The 13,079-nt window shown below is 44.5% G+C and overlaps 1 protein-coding gene across 3 annotated transcripts in view; it reads right to left on the minus strand.

Annotated features, from left to right (window-relative positions):
• Positions 1 to 9,305, minus strand: part of LOC149271420 (echinoderm microtubule-associated protein-like 5) — a 41,688-nt gene extending 32,383 nt beyond the window's left edge. For all 3 annotated transcript variants that reach the window (XM_089507443.1, XM_089507442.1, XM_089507441.1), the window contains exon 1: positions 9,109 to 9,305. In XM_089507443.1, the coding sequence (XP_089363569.1) occupies positions 9,109 to 9,305 (197 nt within the window). The remainder of the gene's footprint in view (positions 1 to 9,108) is intronic.
• Between the last annotated feature and the right edge of the window lie 3,774 nt (positions 9,306 to 13,079).

Consider the following 13,079-nt stretch of genomic DNA (forward strand, 5'->3'; position numbering starts at 1 on the left):
GAAGCCCATTCTGCCGGCTGAGAGTGATCGTCCCCAAACGTCTCGGGGGCTTCTCTGACCTCCTCGAGCCCCGGCGATGGAAGGGTTAATGGTTTAAACCGGGATCTTCCCCGGCATTTATCGTTCGCCGGTTTCTATCACCGACGGGATCCAATTATTACGAGTGGAATCCTCAGCGAAGGAAACAATAACCGGCAGACAAAGTCATTATTTCTACGGCTGCTCCGAGACGCTCCGCTTCCATTTAATATAAAAGGAGAGCAACTAAAGCATCCGTCGCGCCGCCGGCAGAGCCGCGCGTTATTTAGCCTGTTAGTGGCCGATCCGGGGCGTGTGGCCGGTGCCCAGCGGGTATGGGGGGGCGTGGGGGGGGTCACCTTGCCTGCTCTCGTTTAGGGATTAAAAGGAGAGGGACGCGGATTAACATCGCTCTAGAAATCAGGATGAGGTTTATGTGGCTCTCCGCAGAGTGCGGCTAATCCACCCGCGCCGACGTACAGCGCGCTGGCCGCGCACGCTCCCGCTGTACAGCTCTGTGGCATAGGATGGCGCTATACGAACCCACAAGTCATTATAAGAATCATCATTTGCTCCATACCTATCCAGAGATTTCCGGAGAACTCAAAAACTGGATTCTCTGCACCCAGAGACAGCGTTGTACAGCGCTACGGACTATGGTGGCGCATTAAAAATCAATTATTAATAATAGTTACACCTTGGATTATTATTATTAGATCAGCCAGGATGTTGAATAAAGGAATGCTTTTGACGGCCTCCGGTTTAACCCCTTTTCTGCCGCTCCTTCTGTAGCGCGGAATCGTTGTGCGAGCGCCGGGTGAATATGGCGGGATGACAGCAGCCTCGTCAGACGGGCGCCGAGAGTAAGATTAATGGAGGCCGTTTATTTAAGTAAACCTCACGCCGATCTCAGTTCCAACACCATACACCTACATATACACACACACACACACACACACACACTATATCTCCCTCACACCATGAACCTTAGGCTCACATCTAACACCAATCGCTGACACACACACTAACGCCATGCACTCACACGCTGACTCCACATTCTAACACACACACTCATGCTAACACCTGACACTAACACATGCGCTAACATCATACACACACCACAGTAACAGCCCCACTCATATACTAACAACATACACTTACACACGCTAACACCGTCTGTTCACACACAAGCACATTCTAACATAATACAGTAACACACACTTACTCTAACACCACGCACATACCTACACACACACACACACTCACACACTCACACTCACTCTCTCCCACCGTGGCTGCTGCTATTAAAGCTCCCGTCCCCATTCGTGTTTTTACTCTCGGCGTGAGCTGTCATGCTGATCGTGCCCTAAAACTGCAGGGTTACTTAGTGTGAGTTCCGTGGCCCCGTCGGGCTCCTTGGTTATTGGCCGACCTCCCCTCGTATTCCCCCGGGGCAGATATTAAGCAGGGGGGGGCAGATGCTCTCTGTGGTTATATGGAGGTCGCATCGCATATTCAGAAGGAATTCCAGGCAACCGCCAGGTTCCTTTAAGAATTAAAACCTCGTGAATAATGCACGGGATGAGCTGCAAGGACACTGAGCGACGCTAAAAACCTTCCTAGAGCTTTCCGAGGCGGAGCGCGCTGCAGCCATCAGAAGCCGAGCGACGATGACGTTCTTATATGTGCCTGCGCTGCATCCGCCGCATATCCACGAACCTCAAGTGAACCTCGAATGGGTCTTTACAGAAGTTTAGACGCCTGATTTTGGGGACCATAAACATGGGGAGCTTTGTAAGCAGAAGGGGGTGGTGGATAAGGGGAACAGCCTCCCAGCAGAAGTGGTAGAGGGTAATACAGTGAGGGCATTAAACATGCATGGGCTAGGCATACGGCTCCTGAATCTAAGACGAGACCAACGACTGATTAAGGTTTGAGTCTTTACAGCAGGAGAAACGGGCGGCTACACGGGGGCCGGATGGGGCCGATCTGCCGGCAGATTAATTCAAGTGACCCCCACAGCAGGTCTTCGGAATAATAACGGGGTCCAAGGTCCCCCCTTTCCGAGGGTTCGCGTATGGAGTATTATGGTTATCGTCTCCATAAATTTCCGTATAAAAAGATCGCTCCAAATTTATGAAAATTCTCCCGCAGACACCAATAAAACGTTTCCTGTAAAGCACTCGCTCGCCACTTTTACTTTGATTAATAGGTTCTTCGGAGAGCGGTGAGCCTGCGATGGTGGAAGAATAATTACTCGCTGGCCCTTTAAAAAGCCTCGGGGGGGGGGATTCACCTAATACAGATGCGTATCGATCGACTACGTTATCCATTGAGTCACCTGCCGTGGGGATCACGCTAATTAAAGTTCTGATTCCAAACGGAATCCTCGGCAGGGGGCAGAATGAGGTAATTACCTCTTATAATTTACCTACTGGAATGGTGGTGGATAAGTAGAACAGCCTCCCGGCAGACGTGGTACAGGGTAATACAGCGAGGGGATTAAACACGCATGGGATAGACATACGGCTCCTGAAACTAAGACGAGACCAACGACTGATTAAGGTTTGAGTCTTTACAGCGGGAGAAACGGGCGACTAGACGGGGCCGGATGGGGGCCGATCTGCCGGCTTCTATTATTAAAAGCTATTCATTTAAGCTGGGAATGGCTGACTTTACTATACAGTACATGGCGACGTCCTGATGCACCTTCTCACCGATTTCATCCGTCCGTGGCTCGGATAGAACTCCCTTGGATAACTTCATTCAGTCCCTGAAGGGGTTAATACATTTAAACTGGAAATCCCGGCCAAATCGGTGATTGTAAACGTAGGTGACGAGCAGCTGCTGCTCCCGGCCCCCGGGGTGTGCAGGAAATAAATCGCTTACATATTACAGATCAAAGAACGCTGACGGGAAGCGGAATCCGGAGGCTTCGTCATAAACAGAGCGCTTCGACGCCAAACGATTTCCTGCGTTTATCCTCAAAGAACGGCATCAACGCTCGACGCAATTCCCGTGAAATATATCAACTCGGCGTGTAACGGGGAAGCTAATAATACGATAATAACACGGCTCCGGCTCCGTAAACCGAGGTTTACAGGGACCAGTTTATTAATTATTATTATTACCATTATTATTATTACTACGATCATCACTATTATTCTAACAATTATTACTATTATTATTTTTACCATTATTACTATTCTTGTTATTATTAATATTATTGTTGTTAACTATTTTTACTATTATTGTTACTATAATTACTATTATCACTATTATTATTGTTACTATTATGACTATTATTGTTACTATTATTATGACCATCATAATTACTATTATTGTTATTATTATTACTATAATTATCACCCTACTTGGTCCTCGTCTTAGATTCAGGAGCCATATGCCTACTCCACGCACGTTTAAATCCCCTCACTGGATTACCCTCTACCACTTCTGCTGGGAGGTTGTTCTGCTTATCTATCGCCCTCTCAACAAAACCAAATCTTCGTTGAAGGTCATCTCTAATCAGCTCCATCAAACCAGAATTGGACTCGCCTGCTGGAGAACATACGTATCACGGAACAGCCACGTGTTCTAAAACATACATTGATGACTCCTGACGTGAAGCAAAACGCTAGGAGAGCCCCAGAAACGATCAGCGGCGGCCAATACCCCGAGAGACCTCGTCACCACCGGACCAAAGCCGATGGCGGTCACCGGTCTGTAATAATAGAAGCTCTTGAGATAAAACCCGTCCGTCTCGAGGAGCCGATACACGGTTTGTTGAGAAAACTTCCCTATCAAGGCAAAACCCGGACGAGGAGCACAACGGCCCCTGCGGTTTCAATCACATTTGCCCTCCTGCCCCACATCAGGTGACGCTGCGGTCTTCTCATTGATCGATGAATCAATGGGTTGAGGGGGCAGCCGAGCGCAGCGCGTCCTGCGACGTGTCGCGTGTTACATTGTAACGTTGCGGCTACGCGGATAACGCCTGGTTTCTCCGCCTTTACCGGCTGACTTTATCGACGGACTATCGGCTTCCTTGTGGCCACATCATATATTAACACCATACACTTACACATACATACACATCTTCACTCTAACACCATACACTTATGCAAATACATAACATCATACACCTATATACACACACTCACTCTAAAATGACATTCTTACACATACTCAATCGAACACTATGCGCATTCTCACTCACTATAACACCCGGTACACATACATGCATACATACATACACACACTCATCCATGCAGCTCAGTTCCGCCTCTACTTCCCTCCCTGGGACCGAGTTGAACCCATAGTATTTCCAGTTGTGAAGACATTTGGCCACACACACACACACATCTGTCCAGTAACTGCCTTGTGAACCCCGGGTTACGTTTTTTTTTTTCTAGACGCTCACTGAATTTCTCTGCTTTTCTCCGCGTCACTTAATCATTCACTCGTTAGAACGATTACAGTTAGGAGTGGACGTTCCGGGCTTCGGAGAGACTTCGCTGCCATTACCAATTAGTTGCTGTCAATACTTCCTACAGCCGTGGATTCCTTTCTACACGAGACGGTACCCGGGAAAAGCGGAGGACTGGAAATGACGGGTACCTAGCAACTCCATTTTCATTTCAGATCAAGAGGCGATAAGAGGGTGGTGATTAAGTGGAACAGCTGGCCATCAGAAGTGGTAGAGGTGAATGGTAGGCGGTGGGGGAATTTAAGTCTGCATGGTATAGGGTTATCCTGACTATAAAGACCAAGTAAGGTTTGGAACGCTCTTTGTGGCCCTTCCTTTTGGCCAAGTTCTGCGGACCCTCTCATATTTGTATACACAACGAGTTTCCCTATCCGATTTGATGACATCACAAATCCATCCAGATACCCGGCTCTCCGATATATAATAGAATTCTGTAAAATATGTTTTTCCCTCGGGATTTATGAGCCGCTCGAATTGCGATAAAGACCTTGTGAGGTGCAATCGTCATGGAGACAGCTCCGGGTTTAAAAAAAAAAAAAAAAAAAAAAAAAAAAAAAAAGAGCCGCGCTTAATATATCGCATGCCGTCCACGACTTGCAAGAGGCTCTTCTGATCCGAACGATTGTTTCTGCATTAAATTTGCAGGACATCAGCTGTAAACCTGTACTAATCCGCATTGAAATAGCAGATGTTCCGCTACATTTCCTAGCGGGCTGGAACCCGGCCAACTGGAACAATTATAAGATGAATTCGTTTGGAACCAAAAACCTCTTATTTATGAGAAAAAAAAAACACAAACTGCTTTTCCAAAACGCAAACATCAAGCGCCAGTAATTAGAATATCAAAATATAATTAAACATACTTAACGATCTGATACGGTCTCTGCAACTAATATGATTCACCTGCAAGAGACCAGCGAGTATTAACAATTTCATAAAAAACATAGAACCTGCCGGCAGATCAGCCCCATCCGGCCCCCGTCTAGTCGCCTGTTTCTCCTGCTGTAAAGACCGTACTCAGTCGTTGGTCTCGTCTTAGATTCAGGAGCCGTATGTCTATCCCATGCATGTTTAATACCCTCACGGTATTACCCTCTACCACCTCTGCTGGGAGGCCCCTCCCCTTATCCACCACCCTCTCCGTAAAGTAAAGCCTCCTTGCATTACATCTAAGTCTCTAACCCTCTGGTTTTATACGATCTCCTCAGGAAATATCCATCACAGACCGCATCGTACGATCATTCCATCTTTAGAACACTGGAACGTTACAAAAGCTAAATATTAGTAAAACGCTACATCTCAAAGAAAAAGTCCGGCAACCCTTCAGCTGGTCATCCTAGTAGGACTTCCGGGGGATGGGTATTAATCGCATTGACACAGTAACCTGAGCATATGACCCGCACTGACTAGGCGTTGCGTTAATTCTCAAATGTCACATTGTATCCACAGCTTATCCACCGGTGATTAAGGGAAAGCAGCATTAAGAAAACCGACGCGTTCCGCCATCCTGCTCATAACGGAACGGCCAACGCGGCCCACGTGTTATTAACTGCAGACTCAACACATGTTCAGATATATTACGCATACGATCCTGCAACTCATGAGGTCCCTAAAGAGACAACGGTGACAGAGGATCGGGCGACGTATCGGAACGTGTGATTGTTTGTTTTGTTTATGTAACACTGATCATAAAACACAAGATACAAAGTGTTTTATGTCATCTGATGACATAAGATGCGCAGAGACATCCTCCGCTAATTGACTCCACACACACCAGCAGCCACGGGAGTCCGTGTTAACGATGGTGAGTAATGCTGCTCATTAATAAAAATTAAAAAAGGAATTTTTTTTTTTTTTTTTACTAAAATTCCCAAGAATTCACATGGGATTCACATGCAAATATCATATTTTATATATTCATATAAAATATATAAAATAGAATCATCGAGCGGAGATTAATAATTACCGGTGTCGCGGTTCTCTGTGACATACAACATTATTTGCTAAATTGCCCATTTACATACTAATTTCCATATTATTAATCAATTTAAATTGAAATTAAATTAAAATCAAATTTAAACCAAATTGTCTAATTAATTTAAAAGCATGAGGGGTATCCAGGGTGGCAGGCAGGACAAATGCTGCATAACTAATTACTGCCCCTCCTAACGCCCCTCTTCTCGACCAATTAGCTTCAACCACCAATCAGCTTCCACTAAAGAGGAGGAGTCACTTAAGGGGAGGATCAACATGGCTGCCCTAACCGGAATACGGAAGGGTTGTGTGTTTTCTCACACGTGTTTGTCGTTTTAATCTCCGATACATTCGTTTATTAGGACAATTAACCCTAAAATGCTGGATTTGGAATAGTTCCGACCCAAATTTAATGGCCACCTTTGAAGGCTAAATATTTTTAATGAGCATGGGAGGCTGGAGGTCACCATACAGTGGTCCGCCATCCCTTGCACAATTTTTTTCCCCCAAAAAATTCAATTCTTCAGGCAAAAAGAAAATGAGGTCATCTCCTTAGGGACAAGAAACAGAATTAGTTCGGTTGGACTAAATTTTTATTTATTTATTTATTTATTTTTTAACTAGAAGCTTAAAAAGGCCTAAACATCCTATATTTTCTTTAATACCCTAGAACAAACCCCAAAAAATTAAATACATAAAAAAAAGTGTTTTCCCATTAAATTGCGGCTTCTTATACATTGATTGCCAGATTTTTTTTTTTTTACATTTTAAAATATTTAAATAAAATAAAATGAAATTACGTGATGCGGAAGACAAGCCTCGTTTCGGCTCCTGATAAATATTTCATATTTCTTCGTCACGTCTGTCTATCCCCGCTGATTATAAAATCCAGATGGAAAAGGATTAATTTAAAAAAAAAAAAAAAAATTATGCAGAAGAAAAATCCAGTGCTGGGGATTAATTTTATAAGAAGAGTATATTTGTTGCAGCTTTTAAAGGAACGGTTCTGTGTAAAAAAAATGGTGATTTTTTTATCATATATGAATCATGAGGTTAGGTGAAACCCAATGCACGGTAGCGGTCATCTACAGATGACTATAATACAGATTATTATCGCTGTAAGAAGGATTAATGATGGCGTCATGGGAACCGGGGATTCTCTTGTGGGCTGTCAGACACGGGGTTGGCCAAGAAGGATATCCAGCCTAATAATTTGGGTTAAAAAAAATCAAGATCAAGCTAGAGATGGGTCAGTACAGCTAAATCTGTATTAAAACAGAGCTAACATGCCCAGCGTGTTAATAAATGGCAGCTGCACCTGTTTGAATGCAGTGTAGAGGACGGGATAAATCTATCACAAGCTACTGAAAAGACTGCAAAGGGAAGGAAAATTATTAAAAAGCGGCGATCCGGTGACTCTGGGCGGATATCCCTGTTTTTATCCCAGATTTTCCATTTGCGGTGTATTGACCCCAGTCCAGTTCATGCATCTGCCCTGCGTAGCCCTTAATACCCCATAGCACCCAATACACGGGGCATGGCCTGGTCCCTGGGAGCTGTCCTAGACTGCGGTGCTGAACGTCTCGCTGACCAGCTGTGTTTACCCAGCAAATAGTGGATTACTGTTACAATCTACACGCCTGCTGCTACATGTAACACGTATTAACCCCTTCAACGCTTCATGGTAAACCCCGCACAAGGAAGACATGTCCAGATATATCTTATTAACCCAAAACCCACATATTACCGATATCCCTCTGCATTTTTAGATGATTCTATTACAGGCAAGGTCAGAACATGCTGTTTAAATATAAATGGAATGTTGGGGAACATGGGGTTAAACTCTGAACAGTTACATGATACAGTAACTGATCCAAATGTACTAAACTGTGAGTATTTAGTAATTCAGGAGGCAGATATAGAAAGTTACACATTGATGACAATGAAGACTGAATTTAACTGTTTAAAAACTGCAGACAGGCTCATGCAGCCCTCCTGGAGAGCTCAACAGTCTCTTAACAGACCAGATATTCAGAAGCCCCTAGCCAGGCACATGATACATCGGATCTGTGAGAAAGTTGGTTTATAATGAAGGTATACTATGTATAAGTGCAGAGCATACTAAAGTCAGGGATCCCTGTATGGAGATCTAAACCCCTAAACCTCCCCTAAAAAACAATAAAATACTTCTGGGCTGCCAATAGCAAACAGCCACCTCCATTTAGCCACAAAGTTTATTTATTGCTGTTATCCAACAAAAAAAAAACCTTTTAAACCTCAAGTATCAGAAATCTCTATTGATTGCAATATTCTATACAATGGCTCTACTGTTAGTAGTTAACCCCGTAAGTGCCACATTTCTGGAAGATGTATTCACACCTGGTTGTGAAAGTGTTAACTCCCAGACACACCTGTCTGGGCTGTAACCTGACCCTGATATATAATGTGCCCCCCCCTCCCTTCACCCACTAGGTGCAGGGGGGTATTAATAAGAGGGGCTGAGCTTACTGCCCATCTGCTGGGCACATACTCACAAATGCAAACCTTAACCCTTCCACCCCCAGTGTCACCAGCACAACAGAGTCATAGGACACACTGTAGCAAGAAATAGACACCTGCGCAGGTACCTGATAATGTCATCATTGTGGCCCAGGTAGAATTTCTGCTTGTGTTCCCTGGTGTTGTAGACCACACCAACCCCAGCCACAAAGTACACAATCTCCTTGGCAGCTGTGTAGTACAGGTTGTTGCGGCATTGGTGTCCTCTGTAGCCATAGACCCACTCCAGCCTCAGGTGGCAGTTAGGGGCAGTCCTGTCAGCCATCTCCCAACTCTTAATTGCAGCCAGTTACCCCTTCAGGACCCTCCTGGTCTCCTGGACCCTCCTGGTCTTCATGGAAAAAGCACACAGACCTCGTATTGCATGTGCAGTGGGCTGGATATAATGTCAATGCATCAATGTTCTCCTGCATGCAGATCCTCAGCCTAATGCACTGGGTTAGAAGGTGTTGCATGCTCTGTGCATGGCTGGGGGGTGGGGGGGCAGCTGTCCTTGGTCCTGTGATGTCCCTATGGCCTGTGCTGTGCAGTCTCCTGCAAACTGCATCCACAAGCAGGTCCTTGGGCTGCCAGCCTCCTGCAGAGGGAATTAGGATCTCCAGTACTGGAATAAGGACTGCTGTCATTGGCACACCCCTCGCATAAGACTGATTGGCTGATTCACTTAAAGGATGTGAAGTTTCAGCCAATCACAGGGCACTCTTCCCAGTCATGCTCAATCCCCCTCCATTGAGAGTTAAAAGTCTAGCATCCTAGGTATGGGGGGGTGATCAGCCCTGCTGGTGGTCTGTGCAGGGTGCCTGGGTTATTGGAACCGCATCCCATAGATACCAAGAAGCAACATTGTTGCAGAAAGAACACAACAAGAAACAGAGCTTCTTATTATCAGACACAAAACAACTCACTGCAAATAAACAAACAAGGAAGAGACTGGGTTATACAGAATACATGTTTATAGGCTTCTAACTTAACAATGTTACATTAATGCAAGGCAGGGGGGTTAAAAATATACAATTTAAATTGAACTTGACCACAAAATTCCTAAACAATAATCCTAATAATGAAAAAATCATATTTTTTTCCATGCTCTGCCCAGTTTTGATCCTTATGTCACTCCATCTCCTCTATACACCGCCTATGGAGCATTTCAAGCTGCTGTCCCAGTTAGATAAAACATTACACTCGCTGACACATTTAGCAAATCAACCTTACCTTTGCCATTCTATTTTAGTAATTTAACCATATAATAAAGGTAACATTTTACATGATTAAAGAAGTATTTCCGGAAAGGGTTTGGGTGTTTTACGGTACAAATAAAGACGTGTCTCGGTAGATCCAGTAGGTGGGTAAGTGGAACAGCACCTTTAATTTCATTTTAGGGGAATATGATGGTAATAGTTGAGCCAAAAACGCAATTTAACGAAGTAATGCTGAAGTCATTAGCGACAACACGAGATGATTATCTATCAAACAAGTGGGAGCAAAGAGTACGCAAGCAGCGGCGAACGCAGAAAATATTACAACAATCTACTTTGCATTTAAATGCCCAAACAAAGCGTAATGCTTCCCTTGGCCGTGCTTGTGTGGCGGATAATGGTTATTATTCAAGAGCTTTACAGTTTATCAATAAAGCTATTAACATAAAGAAATGTAGTTCTGGTGTAAGTAAGAGGCACATGGAACGGGGTAAGTGATGACTTTAATTTCATAGCTTTTATTGCATCATTTTATTATTTCGGGGCTTCTTTAATTCTAGAATACGAGGGCGTTTGAGTGCGAAGTTTAGCGCCTTTCTGCCACAGATTAAATACAAATATTTTGGGCACCGTAGCGCTCTCGTATAAATACATTTCCCCACATTAAACCATTAACCCCCATTCTGCTTCCACGCCCTTACTGGTCATCAGGCGTGGGTTATACCCATAATGTGAAGAGATTGTAATCTAACACTAAAGGGCGTAATGTAAGGAACCTTTACTTTACTGAGATGGTGGTAGGTAAGCGGAACTGCCCCCCAGCTGATGTGGTAGAAGTTAATATAGTGCTCCAATAATGTAATGGCGTAGATTAGATTAGGGAACCTTATCATGATAATAGGTGCAGAGGGAAACGTTTAATATCCTTAATTGCCCAAATAAATATCTCTAAGTTACATTATTATCATTTTTATTGCAGCAACGGTTTCCAACTTTCCATGGTGTTGTACATAGTACGGGTTTCACAAAACCAGATAAATATGTAATAAAAGTATATTTCTTATTCTGTGCTCATTTAAACTACGCGCCTTTTAGAGAATGTATGACATCATGGACGCCCTGCATAGCGCATATATATGGGGCCCATGTTAAAGGACACTCATGGCGTCCTTTGCCTTTGCTACCCCAGTGGGGTAATAAGTTTGAACATTTGTTACACAGCCGATTGACTTTTCCAAACTGTACGACACAGGAACCCTTAGTGTGTTAACCTTACCACCTTCTGAAGACAGGCTGTTCCATGTATCTACCACCCTTTTAGTAAATTAAAGCGCCCTTACTTCAAAGCCTCTGACGTTCTGGTTAATATCCATTATAGTGATACATATCTGTAATGATTTGAGCGAGGCGTTGTTGACTGTGTGGGTTTTAAACAGTTAAAGCGCTCCATTCACGTACGACAGCTCGCTTAACTCGATTGCTTTTCAACAGGTGGAAACGCAGAGGAAATATAAAGCAGGCTGATTGGGAATCAATGAACAGGCAGGGACGGCCAGGGTGTCTTCACTCCAGCTATTTTGCTATTCATCCGGGGCCTGAACAATGTCGCTGAATGATTAGGACAACAGGGAGCAGATAGCTGACAGATGGCGGGTGATCTACAGAATGCAAAGAGCACTTAATGTCGCTCTGTCTCTTTGTAAATACCCCCCCCCCTCTCTGCACCCAGATTAAACGCTCGATCATAATGAAATCCGCGCTCCTGCAACTGAAAAGGCAATTTCATATCTGCGTTTCTGTTCAGGATGAAGCATTGCGCCTAGAGATACATTCACTAAACTCTTAGAATTGGGAAGACGGGAATTACAATGTTTAGCCCCAGACAATGCGCTGAAAGCAGAACACGGCTGGAAAAGCGGGCACTGATTACAAGCTCTGTTGCCGCATCTGGTTCACACAGGTAGAAATCATTTTGGCTCGGGTCCCCCCGGGGCTGAGGGGGCAAGTAATCACTGCATTCAGTGTTGTAATGCCCCCACACCCTGGTGCATAACGACATCCCTTTGGTGGGTGTTGAAAGGCGGAACATAAGGGCCAGAAGAGAGGGATCCAAAAACAGATCCCTGCTTAGTGGCACAGGCCAATGCCTCTCAAAGAAGCCCACCTGCGGGGACAATGAGCTCTGTGAATCTCAATGGAGCTCACGCTAATGTAAGACGTTCTACTCGCCTTACGGGAGATACTTTCCTGTCCTAAAAGAAATATTCAGATGGGACAATGGGTGTGTAAGTGTATGGTGTTAAAGTGACTGTGTGTGTGAATGTTAGTGTATGGTATGGTAGAGTGTATATTTTACTGTATGGTGTTTGTGTGCATGTTACTTTATTATGTGTCACCATATGGTGTTAGTATGAGTGTGTGTGTAAGTGAATGGTGTTAGCATGAATGTCTGTAAGTGAATGGTGTTAGTACGACTGTGTGTGTAACCGTATGGTGTGAGTATAGTTGTGTGTGTGTGTGTGTGTGTGTGTGTTTGTCAGGGTGAGCCTAGGCAGAGAGAGGGTGTGTAAGTGGATGGTGGAAGAAGTAATTTTTCCGTGCCCAGTTCGGCCAGTTATTTGGTTATTGCGTTAAAAGCCCTGCGGGGTATAATATAAACGGTGAAACTTTTAATACTATTACTGTTCTCGCTTTCCACACGCAGGCGCGGTCAGGACAGCTCTGCTCTTTACAGGACCGTCTCGTAGTCAGGCAGTTTCACGGGCAGACTCATTCCCAATTAGGACCCCGTGGAAGGCGGTTGCTACGCAGACGGAACGCTCAGGCTGAGCCGTTACCATGGA

The sequence above is a fragment of the Sceloporus occidentalis genome, unplaced genomic scaffold (genome assembly GCF_023333645.1).
Source record: "Sceloporus occidentalis isolate IW3139 unplaced genomic scaffold, rSceOcc1.0.p SCAF_523, whole genome shotgun sequence".
In the NCBI taxonomy this organism is placed as follows: domain Eukaryota; kingdom Metazoa; phylum Chordata; class Lepidosauria; order Squamata; family Phrynosomatidae; genus Sceloporus; species Sceloporus occidentalis.